The sequence below is a fragment of the Brassica napus genome, chromosome C1, assembly GCF_020379485.1.
Source record: "Brassica napus cultivar Da-Ae chromosome C1, Da-Ae, whole genome shotgun sequence".
In the NCBI taxonomy this organism is placed as follows: domain Eukaryota; kingdom Viridiplantae; phylum Streptophyta; class Magnoliopsida; order Brassicales; family Brassicaceae; genus Brassica; species Brassica napus.
Window position 1 is genome coordinate 51,089,943 of NC_063444.1, and position 18,581 is coordinate 51,108,523.

The following is an 18,581-nucleotide window of genomic DNA, read 5'->3' on the forward strand; positions in this document are numbered from 1 at the left end:
TTTATAATTAGGGATTGTGTGTTTTTGAAAATCAAAAAATTAAATAATATACACTAATCTATACTATATTAAAAGGGTTATATGAGGAGTAGAGAGGATGTCCACGTCAGATTAAAAAATCGGCCAATAAGAGAACAGCATTCGGACACGTCAGCATGGCTTTGGGTTTTGTTGGCTTACTTAATTTTTTTTAATCTGATTTGTTTGATGAGATGCGCGTTAACTCATCGTTGTTCTTCGTCGTTTTCTCTTCGTCGTTTCCTATCCTCTTCTTCTCCTCTAACTGAAAGTCGATGACTCTCTCAAGAGAAGCTCTTCGATCGGTTGAAGGTCGATGGAGATGATGATGAAGCCGATAAGGGAGGGACGATAACGGTTGGTATTTTCTGGAACGTGACGATTGCTCAGAGGAAAGAGAGGATTGGCCGGAGAATTAGGTTTTTGGATGGAGGATTAACGGAGGAGAAGAAGGTTCGTTTGAGTGGGATTAGACGGAGCGATGAAAGGCAGCAAGAAGAAGACATGGATGCTGCCATAGAAGTCGACTTGAAGCTTCGAGATAGACGGAGATGGATGAATGTATATACCAAATCAAACCACAATCCCCAATTGAGTAATAAAGCTATGAATCTGGGTAATTTCGAATCTCATTTTTTGTGACTCCGTTGCATTCTCTGACATGCCCTTTGCTTTTTCTTTCACGATCTGTTCCTGTTACATAACACCGATGTAACCTTGACAGTGTTCGATCATGGAGATTATGGTCCAGGCTTTCGATTTCTTCCATATAGATTAAATGTGATCATTAAAGGGTTTAGCTTTCGCATTTTTTTTATCTATGAAAACAAATATGTCTTCGTTTCAGCTAAAGTTTCACTCTTTTTTTATATCTACCACACCAAGGTTTCAGGTACATCGAATCTAAGGTATCACCACCACTTTCGATTGATAATCACGGATCTATGCGTTGTGGAGTTTTGTGATTAATCATTGATGTGCAGGAGCTCAAACGGGAGACATTGGTTTTGATTACTATGCGGCAGAACCGGAGATTCACTTTTTCTCGGCTATTCCTGAGGAAGGTAGCATATCCAAGATGATCTTGAGGTGATGATTACTATGCTTTTGATAATTTCTTTTATCTTTCACTGGTGTGTGCCTTAAAGATTGTTATTTTTGTTTGTTTCAGAAAAAGCTAGATCCCTCTGTTTTCAAAATTGGAAGCACACAAGCTGCTAAAAAAAGGTGGGTTGCAATGGGAAAGCAAGTCTCTAGGAAGGTATTGAATTGAATTGTCTTGGCTTCTTTTTATTCATCATGTTGACTTTGTAATCTTTTGTTTTAGGTTCAACATGTTGAAGATAAAGTGAAGGAGTCTCTTCTACAAATACAACAAGGACTGGTTTGTTTAATCAGAACTATTATGTAGAAATCTAATCCAGATTTTTATAATTTATGAAACTAAGTTGGCCTTTCTCACTTTCAGGAACTTGACAAAGAAAGTCTCAACTCTCTCAAAACCAGGAAACTCTTAGTAACACAGTAACTACCTGCGCTTTTTCTTTTTTGTAAATTGTTTTATCTTTTGGGAGACATTGTTTTTAAAGCTTACCTCCTTTCCTTACTTATTAGGGGATGGACGGGATATTCTGATGTTGAGAAAGGTCCTAATTATGCTCCCAAAAGGAAGATTTTCGCTACTGACTTGACTCGAGAAAATCTACACATGTGAGTACTAATCACTAATGTTTGTTTTCTAGACTTATTAATTATGTTGTTGGCATTGGAAAAGTAAGAGAAAAATGGGTACTCACATGCAGCTGGAAAGAGTTGGAATTCAAGGAGTATAACTTCAATGCTAAGGGACAACCTCTTGATGCTAGCTATCTCCATCCCCTTCTTAAGGTACTCAGGAGTTGTTGAAATCGTTTACTTCAAGCGCAATGTATCTTAGTGTTTTGTGTAACTCATACTGAAATGTAGTTTACTTGATGGTTAACTGTTCTGTTTATATCATGGTGTTTTGTACCCATCTGAGTGTGTTAAACTCTTATTATGACGTTGGTTTTCTTGCTCAGGTCTCAGATTCTCTGTCCTTTTGCCCATCAGATCAACAAAGTTTCATGTCTGAACTTGATTCCCAGGTCTCTACTGCCTTCGGTAAGTTCCACTTTGATCCATAATCTATCAAAATACCTCTGCTTATCTGCCTCATTTGTCCATTTAAGACTTATCTTAAATCTTTGGTTACAGTTTTTTATATTTGGAACATGGGCTATGGTTAATGTTTCTCATTTGCTAATCAGTTTATTTTTTAATTACCTGCAGACCCGTTTGCTGATGCGAATGCTGAGGACTCAGGTGCGGGAACAAAGGAGTTGTTGAAATCGTTTACTTCAAGCGCAATGTATCTTAGTGTTTTGTGTAACTCATACTGAAGTGTAGTTTACTTGATGGTTAACTGTTCTGTTTATATCATGGTGTTTTGTACCCATCTGAGTGTGTTAAACTTTATTATGACGTTGGTTTTCTTGCTCAGGTCTCAGATTCTCTGTCCTTTTGCCCATCAGATCAACAAAGTTTCATGTCTGAACTTGATTCCCAGGTCTCTACTGCCTTCGGTAAGTTCCACTTTGATCCATAATCTATCAAAATACCTCTGCTTATCTGCCTCATTTGTCCATTTAAGACTTATCTTAAATCTTTGGTTACAGTTTTTTATATTTGGAACATGGGCTATGGTTAATGTTTCTCATTTGCTAATCAGTTTATTTTTTAATTACCTGCAGACCCGTTTGCTGATGCGAATGCTGAGGACTCAGGTGCGGGAACAAAGGAGTACGTCCACATTCGTGTGCAGCAGCGCAATGGTAGGAAAAGCTTGACAAAGAAAGAGTATATTTACAGCAATATAGTTAAGGACCTCAAGAAAGAGTTTTGTTGCAACAGTACATTGGTTCATGACTCTGAACTCGGACATGTTCATGTTTATTTTACAGCAAGATACTTAAGGACCTCAAGAAAGAGTTTTGTTGCAACGGTACATTGGTTGCAAACACAATAATTGCATATAAATAGATATATTATCAATTTAAATATCACTAGAATAAATTATTTTCATATGTTCAGAATTTAATATTAAATCAACCATACAGAATTTTTTTTATCATAGCAAAATTATTTTTATCACGTAAAATACAGTTTAAAAGTACTCATGCATTTGAAATATTTAATAAAAATAAATAAATATCATTTTTTTACATATCACAAAGTTATTTATTATAATAAAATTTTCCTTTATCGTGTAAGAATATTAAAAACACTTATGTATATATAAAATTATATACAATATATATAGAGAGATATATCTCTTTTATTTAAAAATAATAATAATGATGTAAAATATTATTTTTGGTAACACAATATAAATTATTTTTATAAAATGATAATTACCAAATAAAAAAGCATTTTAATTTACGATAATATATTAACAAATCTAATTATTTATTTAAGATATGAAGACTTTATAACACAATATAAATTATTTTTAGACAATGATAATTATAAATCAATAAAATTTCTTTTTAATTAATTGTTAATTATATACTAACAAATATATTTATTTATTAAGGATTATAAATATTTTAGTGGCTTTAACTTTAAGTATGAGAGTTCAGAGGCAAAAAATCACTATACAAATTACAATATAGAGTATTAAAATAAATATAAATTAATTAAATAAATAAAAGTTTAACTATACCAAACAATCCGCGCGTAGCACAGATAAAAGATCTAAGAAGTCAACAAATAAAGAACCGGTATACAAGTCGGTGTTACTTTCTTTTAAAGACAAGTACAAAAATAAAATTTAATAATTTTAAAACCAATCAAAATTTATACAGTACTAATTATAAGCTTTGCAATTGTTTTACATAAAAATAAATAACGAAGATAAAGAATATATATAGATCTTAACTTATAATTTAGTTAACTTTTTATTAATATTACTAATATCCTATATAAAACTCCAATAAACACACAACAATTTATTTCAAATATTTTTTAAATTTGCATTTATGTTTATAATTCTATAACAAGTTTCAGTGTATATCATATTTGTTCTATTTTAAAATATAAATATAAAATTAAACAAATATTATAGGAAAAAATCCGGGCGGAAAACCCCCTAGTCTATATTATAATCGGACAGTAAGCTGTCCACGTGTCCACCTTTGTGGATCCCACCGAAAATATGTATTTGGGTTTAATGAAGATTTTGTGTGTTTATGGCCCAAATAAGCCTCTTTGGTCTGTTAACTTCCTCTTCGATGGAAATCTATCGCTTCAGCCTCCTCTGAAACACAAGTGATCCTTTCAATTTCCACGAATCGATGTATCTTCTTCTAACCCTACTTCTCTTTACCATGTTCATCATTAAAAGTTCTGAATCGTTACACCTTTGTACTTCCTCCCTATATATGCTTATATTAAATTTTGGAACCCTGCATCTCAAATACACTCATCGTTTATCTCCCCGGCTAGGATTATAACAACTAGTCCAAAATGAAGATAGGAGGGTAGAATCATGTTGGAAGCGTAAAATATGAAGACGTAGAATAGTGCCATAGCTAGCGACGCAGGATACCACTACCGCAGGCATCGAGATGTCTCCATGGGAAGCCATGTTCAGAAGATAGTGAAGGAGATGGTAAAGCTCCAACGAAAAATTCACTGGCTAAACGTACAGTGAATTTTTCAATCAGTAGTTGCAGTCTAAATCTGAACCAAGTCTTTCCATATTCTAGATCTAGAAGTATATACTGTCAAAATCAACCAGATGAAATAATTTAGTGGATGCATGTCAAGTAGATTTACGAGGCTACAAAGTGTTCACTGTACATGGCAGGGAAAAAGTCTACTTAAGGTTCAGTTGTAATACTGGTGGTGATATGGGCATGAACATGGTAACCAAAGGTGTGCATACTGTTATTGAGTACCTCACCTATGATTTCCCATACATGGATGTGATCGGAATCTTTGGTAAGTTCCTTTGTGTATGTTATTGGTTTGATATGATCGTATTTATATATATATATTATTAGACTGCAGTTTGTAAAACGATTCGAGTGGAAGTTTAGTAAACTTAGTAACCACTCGAAACTGTTTTGAGCATATTAGTAAAAAGTGAAAACGAGTGTGGCTGTCTTGGTGGAGCTCAATATGCTCAATAAATTCTCACGCCAGCAACATAGTGTTTGATGAATTCATAGCTACTTGCCAAGATCCAGCTCAAAACATTGAGAGCTCACAATGCATCACAATGATGGTAGCCATTAATGGTAAAGATATACATATCTCTACTACCACACCATCTATTGAGGTAATTGATTAAATCTATCTTTCTTAAGCTCTAGAATTTAACTTGACTTATTTATTTATCATTGCTTACAGTTTCGGGTTGGGACAGTGAGATAAGGAACACAGTTTCCGTCTCAATCGACTTGGTTAAACCTCCTATGCGTTAAAGGAACGAGCATGGAGCCGATGGGGATGAACTCAAGGACGGTAGCTATGATAGTGGCATGAGCAGTTTTGGCCCGAGAGTTATCTCTAATATCAGCAATTGCAGCTGGGCAACTTATAAGTAGTCACATGAAATACAATAAGATCCATCAAAGACATCTCTGGAACAACGACATGGACGGCAACAATGTTATCTGAATCTTACCTTTACAAAAAATATTGAGTGTTTCAACATTGTGCAGAACACATAGCGTTTTAGTCTGTACATTAATCTTTTCAAGAAGTTGGAGGGAGCAAGAGCATGTAAGTTTATACATCTATCGTCTTCCAAAACCAAAACAAAAAGCAGCTAAATTTGAAAGACGTATGTTATTTGGATTACGTATGAAAATCAATTCATTCCAGCACATAATTATTCTTGGCTTTTTGCGATTGTGGCATAAACCGATGTGTGCACAAAAATATGGGTGTACAAAAAGGTTAGTGATTTAAATAGGTTATGGAACAAATTTATTGAAAAGCAAACAAAGCCATTGTTTTGAACATTTTACCGAAGCAAGATCAACCAAAAAAAAAAAACTCAAGTTAAGGAAAATTAATAATGTACTGATAAACACACAACATTTAAGTTACATATAATCAAAATAAATGGTGAAAAATATAACCAAATATAACAAAAAATAATAACAAACTTAAAAATGAAACAAATATTTTCACGATATAAACATGAGACTAAAGGTAATTTTTCTTTAAAAAATGTAATTTAAAAACAATATGACAATGGAAAAAGTGTTCACCGATTAGGCCAATACAGAGATTATGTTAGTTGACAAAAAAAAAAAAAAGAGATTATGCTGCAAGGAAACAAGCGTTCACCGATTATGTTTTTGCATATTCCTCCGGATTACCTCATCTTCCTTTCTGTTCCCGTATTCTCCTTGCTTTCTTATTGATTTACTTCCAATTGCAGCTTTTGCAATCCTTAATTTAAAGGCCACTATGGACCAAAAAAAAACTAAAACTCCCCAATGTAAGTTTCATTATAGTTTATGTTTTATTTTATTTTAGATGATTGATTTAAAACACAAGTAACAGTTAATTATAAATTACCAATAATAAATAGGTTTGGGATAATAAATATTAGTTTAGAATAAAACAACAGCAAATAAATACCACAAATTTACTACAAGGACAAAAAAATATACACAACATGACACACATTTAAATAACTACACTTTAGTAGCCCACTTAAATCATATCAAAATACAAATCTCGACGAATCTAAGACCATAGAAAAAACAGCTTCACCTTCAAATATTTATAAAGAGTTGCAATTAAGTGAGGGGTGGCACTGTACATGTGCTTGCCTTATAAGTCGGCCCAACCAAAGCGTCACGACAAATCCAGTTTTCACTTAATCATTATATTGGGCCATAAAATTATACCAAATTCTATTCTTTGGTCGACCATTTCACTTTTTTTTTTGTCCACCACAAATCATTTTAAACAAAATCCAGTAAAATTCTAAAAATAAATAATTTTGTAACTAATATCAACACATATGAATTCTCCGGTTATTATTATATCAACCTAATCAAGCTATGTGACTTCCAATGTTCCATTCATCATCATTATAGATAATACAAAAAAAACAAAAGTTAAAAAAAATGACAAAATTCCGTACACAAAACAACAAAACGCATCAACAACGTAACCCGACCCCGCGCTTGCGCGGAAACTAAATTATAATGGGCCTTTGCGTGAAAAACACTACAGTATGTAATAGTTTACTAAAACTTCAATTTAAATTTGGCTGGTCTTAAAACATGATAGCCCTATTCTATATCTAATGGCCTAGCTTGTTCAAAAAAAAAAGGCCTAGCATAACTCATGATTTCATTCAGACTTCAAGATTTAAATCCTTTTCAGATGTTATCTATGTACCCACTTCAACTCTTTTATTCTCATCATCAACTCTCTCATTGTTCATATAAACCCCACCTTGCTTCAACAACCTCCTTGCTGCAGACTTACTCTCAAACAACCCTGAAGAACCAGAGACATCCACAATAGAAAACCTCTCTCAATCAAGTTCCAATCAAGCTTTGTCTCAGCTCCTGGTCTTAAAGCCTCTGTTGCTTTCATTGCCTCCTTCAAACCCTCTTCGCCATGTGCAAATCTAGTTACTTCTTCAGCGAGCTTCATCTGCGCGGTGTTAGGGACATACCCAGGCTTCCTCATCTCTCATCTTCCAACATCTTGATCTCATCCAAACTCAAGAAAGTTAACGTCTTCAAGAAGCGTATCACATCAACGTGAGAAGAAGTACTGATAGAACTTATAAGGCGATAGCATGGAAGGAGATAGCCAAACAGCTCCATCTTCTTCGGTTTGGAGAATCTTACGGATCAAATCAGTTCCAGCTGTGATGTTACCCCATTGATCACTCCCACCTATCTGAACATTAACCCCTTCCTTGTCCAACAAGTGAACAAAATCATTTTTTTTTTTGAATTGAATGTTAAATTTAATTCAAAGAAAAAAAGATCTTTTACAAACTAATGATTCCCTCCAAGAATTATAAAGGTCTAAACATGCCTAAACTTCAAAATTGAGTTTCAAATAAACTTCTATCTCAAGCTAAACCAAGTTTCCATTCCCTTTTCATACTCTTGGTCTCCCTTCTGTCTTATCACCGTGAACTTGTTCCTTAAATTCTTGTCAAGCCGTTTGATCAAGAGTGCAGCAGGGGATGGAGGCTCTCCATGCCTTCTTCTATTCCTTTCTCTCCAGACCGCATGCACTGCTGATTGAAGCATGTATCGAGTGATGAACAAAATCATATCCTTGCAGTAACTGATAACTGAACTCGGTGTAGCTCATACCTTGCTCTGATTCCAACCTCTTCTTCACACTCTCCTTCGCCATCATTTGTCCAACTCTAGCGAACCGACCAACGTTTTTCAGAAAGTCTAGCATCGTAGTTATTAAAAAATCACATAAGAGCCTAGCATTGCCACCAAGAATCTTGACGAGGATGTTTTTAATCCCGGCGATGTTTTTCTCCAATGTAAGGGCGTCAAGCTCTGGTCTTTCTAGGCTTTTACCAGATGGGTCACCAATCAAACCAACGGCTTGGTGTCCACATCTTTGGAACCAAGAAAGGACAATGATACCAAGGAGATTACCCAAGTGTAAACTCTCAGCCGTTGGATCAAACCCGCAGTAGGAGCTACGCTGGGATCAGAACAAGCAGACCTGAGATTCTCGCAGCTGTCTCAAGAGAGGAAGTAGAACACTTAACAGAGGAGAAGAGAGGAGCTCTAGAAGTGGAGAAAAGCTGATGAGCTTGGACCCTTGTGAAGAAAGTGGAGGGGGATGATTCAAGTATAGAAGCCACACGTAAGCGAAATAACAAGGCTCTGGAACAAATAGGGAAGATACTCCTTGAAGCAGGGGTCACTCCTGTTGCATATGCCATAAGGTTTACTATATTGCCGTGACCTTTCTTCAGTAGAGAAGCTGGTAGAACTAAATAGAAGAAAACAAAAAAATAAAAATCAGCTGAAAACAATATTGGTAAAGAAATCTTTTATAAAAGCAAAACAAAAGTCGTAAACATACAACAGTACTTGCTTTGGTCATTTCATTACAATAAAACTATTGTCTTTATGTAAAAACAGATCGAAAAAAGGAATCTTTGCTTTCCCTTTCCGGAAGAGAAAAAAAAAGACTAGCCTGGCTAATTGCAAAACTGCAAAGTCCTGTGATGATAAAAAAAACCAATTCAAATTAAAGCCTAATTAAAGGAAAAAAAAACTGATTTCCAAATCCAAAATTCTCAGGCAGGCAGGCAATCTAACAAACACCTTATGTGCATTGCCATACAGTCCCAATAAACCCGGGAACAAATAGTTCAATCTCCAAAAAACTGTAAATGTTCAGAGGAATCATTGCATCTCAGACCTTAATGCATTTCAAGAACTTCAAGCAAAGACTAAAAATGGATAAAAGAATCAAACTTTGAGGGTGAAAGAGCCTTACTGGGATAATGGATTTCGTTTTCGACCTTTTACTTTGCTACTTTGGACCAAAATGCTTAGCGGAGATTATTTGATGTTTACATGGCAAACCGGAAAAATCTACGGTCTAAATTTCGTAAACAGAAAACCGGAAAATTCAAAATCTTATTAAAATAATAATATGTTTTGGTTCAGGTGAAGGAAACACTTGTGTTTCAAAAAAAAAGGTTCAGGTGAAGGAAACTAAATAAAAATCTTTAAAAATATAAATAAAACTCTTTATCGGAAATAGTAAAATTAAAGGAAGCTATGCTATAATAAATTACAACGGTAAAGTAAATAATAGATCCGTTGCTTTTTTTGGGGGTAGATAAATATTTTATTATGGTAGAGTAAAAAAAGCAAAACAAATTTTGAATCTTCTCATTTCTCAGTCTCTCTCACTCTCTGTTCCCATTCTTTCTTTCTCTCCTCTCTCGATGGATCTCGGATCTTGCAAGCTGTATCGTTAAGGAGAGCTCCATCACGGACAGCCATTGTCAGTATGTTTTTTTCTTAGCATATAATCAATCAATCTCCTATATATCTTCTTTATACTTGCTCTTTTGATCTGACAAGTGTTAAAAAACTTTTGTTCTTACATGACAGTGGTACAGAGGAGAAACTGTTAAACCCACCTGATGTTGACGTACAATGGTGAACGCTTCTGGAAGCCCATTTGTGGAAAGCCTGTCAATGGTGACCTTCTCTTTTCATTCATTGGTCTGTGGTAGCTTGGGTATAATCTATTTATCCCCCATAAGGACAAAGTCTAAACTAGAAACATAAAACCATAGGAGTTTGTTTTGTTATTTTCCTCTGATATTTCTAACCAAATTCACTTGAATCTGTTATCTCACAGTGAATATAGACAGAGGTGATTTTTCAAAGTCATATACTCATTGTTTAGTTTTTTTAGTTGTTATATGATGATGGATATACTCCTTGTTCTATTTATCTTCTGATTTTTTTTTTTTTTGTAACTTATTTATCTTCTGGTTTGTAGACTGTTATTTTTAATTATCTTTATCTTCTAACAGTTTAAATTATTTCTGAGAGACGACCATAGTATCATATGATATACTACCCTAGCTCTGCAGGTGGAGGCATGAAGGGATTATTCGGCAAGGTATCTCTCTGCAGAATAAGTTGGCTCGTATATACAGTGTTGTGTCAAGGGTTTAAGGTAAGTTTTTAAAATAATTTTTTAATACAAAATATCATCATCACCAAATATACAAGTCTAAAATTATAAAAGAATAATTTTATTAAGTAAATATGCTGTAATTATATCATATAGGAAAAAAATAGTTGAGTTCAGAAGGTGAATTAGTTGTAGGTTTTTCAAAATAAGTTTAAGCTACTAGACTAAAAAATATTTTAAATTTGGAGACTTAAATAAATTTGGAGGCGAATGTCGTTTTCAATACACTACATGCACAGCTCTGCCTATATATTGAATTCTTTATAGTCTAATATATTTTCATAACAATTTGTGGTATGTTTCTAGGGGACTCTAAATTTTCAGATAATGTATTTAGTTTTTCTTCATTTTACATTTGTAGATTGGGAACCGATCAAGTGAGTTTCATCCTGAAGTCAGAAGAGTAAGGAGAGAGTGTTCCTTTATATATGAGGAGTTAATGCCCACCGTAGGAACTGATGTCAAGGTTTGTGTGATTGTTTGCCATATGCATGCATGTTTCTTGATTAGTTCATTCCCATCTTTTGGACCACTTAACTAATCTTACTGAGAATATTACAGTGTCTGTTTGTTATTGTCTAGTATCAAGTGTCCTAAATGCATGACTTATCTCCTATATATTTGCTGGTTTTTTTTTTTTTGGCGAACATTTTTCGTTAAGTCTTGGTTTTCATGGATTCTCAACTGAAAATCTGCATGCTGCCTAAATACAGGTGTACACAGTGGGTCCTGAATACGCACATGCTGAAGCAAGAAAGTTGCCTGTTGTTGATGATGTTGTCATGAGGAAGACTTGCCCTTATGTAAAACAGGTAGTAGAAGTTTAATATTGTTTAGTGTAAAACCTAATAAAACATATTGTCAATTAATTGATATTTAGGAATAATATGTTTGTCTTGTTTATACACTTATGTTCAGCTTTCTAATTACTGATGTTTGCATCATCTGCATGCAGGTGGAAGACTTTGTAGTATTTTTTAAAAAATATTTATTTTAAATTTAATTTAATAGAAATTGAATATTGTTTGAGTAAAATTTAATCAACATATTGTCAATTAATTGATTGTTAGAAATAATATATTTGTTTTATTTATACACTTATGTTCAGCAAGAAATTAATTTGGCAATACTGATTTTTTCCTAAATTTTTTAAAATAATATTTTGATTAATAAACAAAGAAGAAAAAAATATCATTATTAATATTACCTTTTAAATTCTAAATCCAAAACCGTAAATTATAAAGTTCAAATTAGTGTTTTGTAACAAAAAAAATCACAAGTAAATCATAAGAATCAACCCTAAACCCTATAATTCAACCCTAAACCGTAGGGTTCAACCCTAAACTCTATCTTAACCCTAAACTCCATCAAACCCTAAACCCTATTTAACCCTAAACCCCATCTCCCTAAACCTTAACCCCCATCTAACCCTAAACCCCATCTAACCCTAAACCCCATCTAACCCTGAACCCTACCTAACCCTGAACCCCATCTAACCCTAAACCCCATCTAACCCTAAACCCTACCTAACCCTAAACCCCATCTAACCCTTAACCCTACCTAACCCTAAACCCTACCTAACCCTAAACCCTATCTAACCCTTAACCCTACCTAACCCTATCTAACCCTAAACCCCCATCTAACCCTAAACCCTACCTAACCCTAAACCCTATCTAACCCTAAACCCCCATCTAACCCTAAACCCTACCTAACCCTAAATCCCATCTAACCCTATCTAACCCTAAACCCTACCTAACCCTAAACCCCATCTAACCCTAAACCCTAGGGTTCAACCCTAAACCCTTAATATGTTTGTTTTGTTTATACACTTATTTGAGCTTTCTAACCCTAAACCCTACCTAACCCTGAATCCCATCTAACCCTAAACCCCATCTAACCCTAAACCCTACCTAACCCTAAACCCTACCTAACCCTAAACCCTATCTAACCCTTAACCCTACCTAACCCTATCTAACCCTAAACCCCATCTAACCCTAAACCCTACCTAACCCTAAACCCTATCTAACCCTAAACCCTACCTAACCCTAAATCCCATCTAACCCTATCTAACCCTAAACCCCATCTAACCCTAAACCCTACCTAACCCTAAACCCCATCAAACCCTAAACCCTAGGGTTCAACCCTAAACCCTTAATATGTTTGTTTTGTTTATACACTTATTTGAGCTTTCTAACCCTAAACCCTACTTAACCCTTAACCCCATCTAACCCTTAACTCCATCTAACCCTAAACCCTACCTAACCCTAAACCCCATCTAACCCTTAACCCCATCTAACCCTAAACCCTACCTAACCCTAAACCCCATCTAACTCTAAACCCCCATCTAACCCTAAACCCTACCTAATCCTAAACCCTATCTAACCCTAAACCCCCATCTAACCCTAAACCCTACCTAACCCTAAACCCCATCTAACCCTAAACCCTATATAACCCTAAACCCCCATCTAACCCTAAACCCTATCTAACCCTAAACCCCATCTAACCCTATCTAACCCTAAACCCCATCTAACCCTAAACCCTACCTAACCCTAAACCCCATCTAACCCCATCTAACCCTAAATCCCATCTAACCCTAAACCCTAGGGTTCAACCCTAAACCCTTAATATGTTTGTTTTGTTTATACACTTATTTGAGCTTTCTAATTAATTTGGTAATACTAAATTTTTCTTAAGTTTTTTTAATGTTTATTTTAAATTTACTTTGGTAGATATTTGGTATTCTATGATTGATTAAAAACGTTAATTGCATAGTGTAAAAACTAATCAAATATATCGTCCAGTCAATTAATTTATCGTTAGAGTTTATTACAAAAAAAATGTAAAATAGTAGTTACAGTGATATGACCAAATAAAATACTAACAAACTGAATTTATAATCCAAATAACCAAATAAACTTACTTCCTCTTCCACCACTTCATTAACTTACTTCCTCTTCTCTCCTCTGCCTTCTTCTTCTTCTTCTTTTTCTTAACTTCATATTATAATTTTGAAAATACTAACAAACTGAATTTATAAGCCAAATAACCAAATAAAATATTTTTAATATCTCACAAATGATTAATGCAATATATATGAATATATACGCCAGATCTCTTTAAACTACTATACACAAAAATAATTTATAGTTTTCGTTTTAATATTTATATATTTTTATTCTTTCTATTTTAATAATATTAATTTTTACATTTTATATAAAATAGAAAAGCATAATTTTATATTTTTACTTATTATTATTTTTTGGTCAAATGTTTTTACTTATTTATGATATTGATTTTTAAAATAGAATCGTGATTCCAAAATGGAAGTGCAGGTTTTCCAAAGTGTTTTTGATGAGACTATTTTAGGTACAAAGCCCAGATTTCTTGAGACATTAGCTAGTGTCCAAAGCTCTTGTTTCCAATCTAAAATGAAAATTTACTATACGACACACTCTTTCCTTAAAAGACTCGCTACGTATATATAATGTTCATCATCCCAAGTCTAATTATTTTCTTAATGTCTAATCTTGTTTATCGATTTTTCTTCTTTCATCTCTTGCAGACATTGATAAACGATAAAGTTATATATACATTACATGTCAAACAACATGTCATTTCTTGGAGAAGAAACTATATATAGAGAAAGTTTTTATTTTATGTTATTTGTTTAGTACCGGAGAAACCATTATGAATATGGTCTCTTCTTTGTATTCCTTTGCATTCAGTACGTAGAAAAGTTCTCCATTTTGAATATAATCTCTTCTTTGTATTCCTTTGCATTCAGCACGTCGAAAGATATAATACTGGTTTTATATAGAGAGAGTTTTTATTTTATGTTTTATATTTCAGCACGTATGTCGATCGAGGAGAAGAAACTATACATAGAGAAAGTTTTTATTTTATGTTATTTCTTTACTACCAGAGAAACCATTTTGAATATGGTCTCTTCTTTATTCCTTTGCATTCAGTACGTAGAAAAGTTCTCCATTTTGAATATAGTCTCTTCTTTGTATTCCTTTGCATTCAGCACGTAGAAAAGATATAATACTGGTTTTATATATTCAAAGAGTTGTATGTATATTAATAATATATATCGGTCCAATCATGGGTACCAGCCTATGGTATTCGACAATATCAAAATCAACTGGCAAATATTTATCAGCTATCTTAACATATTAGTAGAATAAACCAAATTATATTAGTTATATACTTGCTTACGTTTTATCTACACGTTTTATATCCAAAAGTCTACAATTAAGCACCGTGTTGAATAAAAACAAATCAAAATGTCACTTTAACAAAAGTATCATTTTGACAAAAACATTCGTATTACAAAAATGCAATTTTACATTTCTAATGCAATTTCTATATATATTTTAAATTTGGCATTAGTTACAAAATGTAGTAATTTTATAGATTCTTTTTATTTCAAACACTATTGGTTGATTAAAAACATAAATGTATTTTAATAATTTTTTTAAAAATTTTTGTGAAAAGTGTCAAAATAATATTATTTACGAAACAAAAAGAGGAATAAAGTTCACTAAACCTTCATCAGACTCAACATATAACTAATAGTCTTTTTTTTTTCCTGATCAAAAACATCTATCCTATACTAAAAGAGACTAATAAAGCTCTCTTAAGGTGTCCACGTCCTCAAATAAATTCAACCAATCATGTTTTTTTTTTTTAAACACGTCAGCTGGGCGTAAATTTGGGCAAGGTAATTTATATGTAATTAAATTTGGACTTACCCATCACGTTTGGGCTTGCTTTTTTTGCCCAAATCGACAAATGAAAACTGAAGTTGACGCCACATGAACTCATCATCTTCCTCTCCACCTCTTTGTTTTCTCCGATATGAAACCTGAAGAATTGAAAACATTTGGATTTAAAAGAAAAGATTTGACAGTCTAATCTCAATCGCATAAAGTAAATCAAACCAAACTTCACACATCTTTCTCTCCGTTCGCCGTCACACATCTTTCTCTCCGTTCGCCGTCGTCGCTCATCTGAGATCTCTCTCTTTACTCACCAAAGATGCATTCGAGCCATCTCCTTCTCGAGGAGCCAATCAGGATGGCTTCAATCCTCAAGCCATCCAAATCCGTAAGCGATCCTTTGATCCATATTCGTAAGAGTTATCTCTAATCTCTCTCTCTCTCTCTCTCTCTTTCTCTCTCTCTTTTGATGTCATCAGAGTTTCTTTCCGGAAGCTTTGGCAACAAAATCCAACTGAAAGTCCCATGTCTCCACGGTAAGTCTCTGTAGTTTGTATTTCAAGGACATCTCACCAGGTCCACCCGAATCTGAATTAGTATTTCGAATCTAAAGTTATGGCGATGATCAATTTCTTTTTTCCTTCAATGGTGTTGATAACCTATTTGAAAAGCCGTCGCTTTGTAGTTTTCATGTCGATTCGCTTGATCCAGTCTTCTCACAATTTTTTAGTTTTTCTCGATAAGGTTAAAGTGCCGTAGCGATTGCTGTAAGGTGTGAAGATAAATGTCTGTCGAATATGATCTCTGAATGAAAACATGAAGAAGTGTCAGTATGCCGTAAGTGGTGAGTTTTCCCTAGAAGGAACATTATCTTCCCTACCCTCGCATCTCTAAAAAGGTATACACTTTTGGATCATCTTGTGCTTTTACATATTGGCTTTAATCTAGAAAAAGAGACTTACAATGAAGCATGTGATCTTCAGTTCGTTTAGGACTAATTTGGGTTGAATATTACATAAGCTGCTGACATTTCTTCACCACGTATATATATATATATATATATATATCTAATTATATATAATTTTAGCCATCAGGATGAATCACTACTCTGCATATACTGAGGAGTCTGGACAATTATATGGGACTGCTTTGGCGTAGGACCTGCTCTAGCTGAAGGGTAGGGAGATTGAATATGACTTCCTGGAACTGAATAGCCCTGTACCGTTGTATAACTGTGACCAACAGGGATGTTTTGATTCAGTTGCCCGTATTGGTAGCCTGGTGAGTTAACTGCCCCAGGTACTCCATAAACCTGAAGGTATGAATGATATTTCCAAGAGCTGAGCATTATCTTTTCTTTGCAAAGGTTTCGTGAGGAAATATCAAAATTTTATTTCCTTTCTATGTGTGTCATCAGGTGCTTACAGTGACTCAAGAGGCCTTCTGGAAGCTAGGAAAGAGGTTGCTGAGTTCATTGAATGACTTGATGGGTATCCCAGGTGATTGCTTTCAGTTTTGTTTTCATGGAATGTATTTGTTGTAAAAGGAAAACCAGCTTTCAGTTTTGTTTTCATGGAATGTATTTGTTGTAAAAGGAAAGCCAGCTCAAGCCTTTTGTTTGTTATTTTCATATCTCAGTGATCCAAAACTCATATTCTCCACTGATGGAGCTAGCTAAGGTGTGAAACAAATCTTAAACTGTGCTATACGCAGTGAGGGAGACATGGTAATTCTCTGTTCCAAGAGGTCTTAGTATATGCTACAATTTTATTTCTGACACTTTTTCTCTGGCTATTTGCACAGCCAAATTTTCTCATAATTTAAAACCCCTCAAATTGATAACCATCGTTCTCTGTAATCTAGCCTACTCAACATGTCTATATAAATCTGTTAATTTATGTATGTTTGTTCTTAATATCAATAATATAAGTTCCTTATTAGGGGATGTCGTCTTCGGTATTATTATTTGCCGAGTAAGTGGATCCCACCAGATAATATATGTCTGATTTTGTGCAATGATAATGGTTGTTTATTGCTATGTCTTTTCTCTTGTGCTAATGTCAAAATATCACAATATTCATTGCTTCTCTGCAGCAATATGAAGAAGAGCAGGAGAGTGCAAGTGCCACCAAGAAGCTTCACCAGAAAAGGCAATTCATCACAATTTAAGTAGAAAAAATATGAAGTATGATCAGAAGAAATAAGGTGATGATGTGATGAATGCATGTCTTATATGCCCTCAAGAGATGGATGCAGCAGATCTAAGCTTCTTGCCATGTCCTTGCAGATTTTGTCTATATCTCTTCTCCTCTATGCAGATCAACCAAAACGATGGACGTAGCCCACGACTCTGAGCTTCCCCAAACAAGTATGAGAAGACAAGTAGTAAAAGTGCTTTATGTTTTAGTTATTTCCTTAGTATCTCAGTTGCACATAGCATGTTGTTTGTCAATAGAGTTTGTGTCAGTGACGTTGTTGCATCTTTTGAAACTTTAAAGCTTAATAAAAGTGAAAGATCGTTGATATGTTATCGATGAAGTCGAATGAATGTTGCTACCATTTATCTTTTTCTTTAAAATCAAATCAAATGGGTTGATTGTCCACTGCGTTTATTAAAACGTTTTCCCGATACTAAAGGAGTTGTGAATGTCTTAATATGCTAAACAAATCTTCAGAAGTAGTTTGATTTTGCATAATAAGAAACTGTAGTAGCAGGTTGGATCGAGGAAAGGAATCAAAGAGAAAGAATAATAATAAAAAGATTGAGATCCGAGAAAAAGACCAAAAGGTTTGAACAATACACATAATCAATCCCCTGGACAAAAAAGATTGTTCAAAACAAATGTTTTCTACTACTATTACTTTTAAATAATCTCCACTCGAAGGAGAATATTTTTTGTATTACAGAAGGGAATTTGTAAATTTGAAAACGTTATTGGATCCACGTGTTTTTTTAATATTCAAAATCATAAAAGTTCAAGTTTTCGTTAAGATTATGAGACTTTCAATTATACACATAAAACTGTATGTTTTAGCGGAAATTTATTTTTTCAAAGATACATTTTTGTATTT

The 18,581-nt window shown here is 33.9% G+C and overlaps 2 protein-coding genes, 2 long non-coding RNA genes and 1 pseudogene across 11 annotated transcripts; 4 read left to right on the forward strand and 1 right to left on the reverse strand.

The window, feature by feature from the left end:
- The first annotated feature begins 280 nt into the window (after positions 1-280).
- LOC125580109 (phenylalanine--tRNA ligase alpha subunit, cytoplasmic-like) lies at positions 281-2,438 on the forward strand. Its single transcript, XM_048744091.1, has 8 exons — positions 281-1,107; positions 1,190-1,279; positions 1,346-1,402; positions 1,487-1,542; positions 1,633-1,728; positions 1,821-1,905; positions 2,079-2,160; positions 2,329-2,438. The coding sequence occupies exons 2-8, from the start codon at positions 1,256-1,258 to the stop codon at positions 2,436-2,438; spliced, it is 510 nt and encodes a 169-aa protein (XP_048600048.1). The 5' UTR covers positions 281-1,107; positions 1,190-1,255.
- A 73-nt stretch (positions 2,439-2,511) lies between these two features.
- LOC106362833 lies at positions 2,512-5,839 on the forward strand. Its single transcript, XR_007318599.1, has 3 exons — positions 2,512-2,621; positions 2,790-5,380; positions 5,452-5,839. It is a non-coding gene; the product is annotated as an uncharacterized LOC106362833 (long non-coding RNA).
- Positions 5,840-6,092: 253 nt separating this feature from the next.
- On the reverse strand, positions 6,093-9,735 carry LOC125580830 (annotated as a pseudogene).
- Positions 9,736-9,782: 47 nt separating this feature from the next.
- On the forward strand, positions 9,783-11,769 carry LOC106433417 (inositol hexakisphosphate and diphosphoinositol-pentakisphosphate kinase VIP2). Of its 4 annotated transcripts, none has more exons than XM_048746056.1 (5): positions 9,783-10,087; positions 10,194-10,283; positions 10,677-10,770; positions 11,150-11,254; positions 11,502-11,769. In XM_048746056.1, exons 3-5 carry the CDS (start codon positions 10,693-10,695, stop codon positions 11,613-11,615), a joined length of 297 nt encoding a protein of 98 aa, XP_048602013.1. In that variant the 5' UTR covers positions 9,783-10,087; positions 10,194-10,283; positions 10,677-10,692; the 3' UTR covers positions 11,616-11,769. The 4 variants fall into 4 exon arrangements, with proteins under 4 accessions (XP_048602013.1, XP_048602014.1, XP_048602012.1 ...); XM_048746057.1 differs by having other exon boundaries at positions 9,783-10,083; XM_048746055.1 differs by having other exon boundaries at positions 9,783-10,083; positions 10,685-10,770; positions 11,502-11,767.
- Positions 11,770-15,440: 3,671 nt separating this feature from the next.
- Positions 15,441-18,110, forward strand: LOC106360394. 5 transcript variants are annotated; one of them, XR_007318602.1, is made up of 7 exons: positions 15,441-16,045; positions 16,240-16,407; positions 16,597-16,827; positions 16,927-17,008; positions 17,148-17,235; positions 17,604-17,714; positions 17,797-18,110. It is a non-coding gene; the product is annotated as an uncharacterized LOC106360394 (long non-coding RNA). The 5 variants fall into 5 exon arrangements; XR_007318603.1 differs by having other exon boundaries at positions 16,254-16,407; positions 16,604-16,827; XR_007318601.1 differs by having other exon boundaries at positions 15,442-16,045; positions 16,254-16,407.
- The last annotated feature ends 471 nt before the right edge of the window (positions 18,111-18,581 follow it).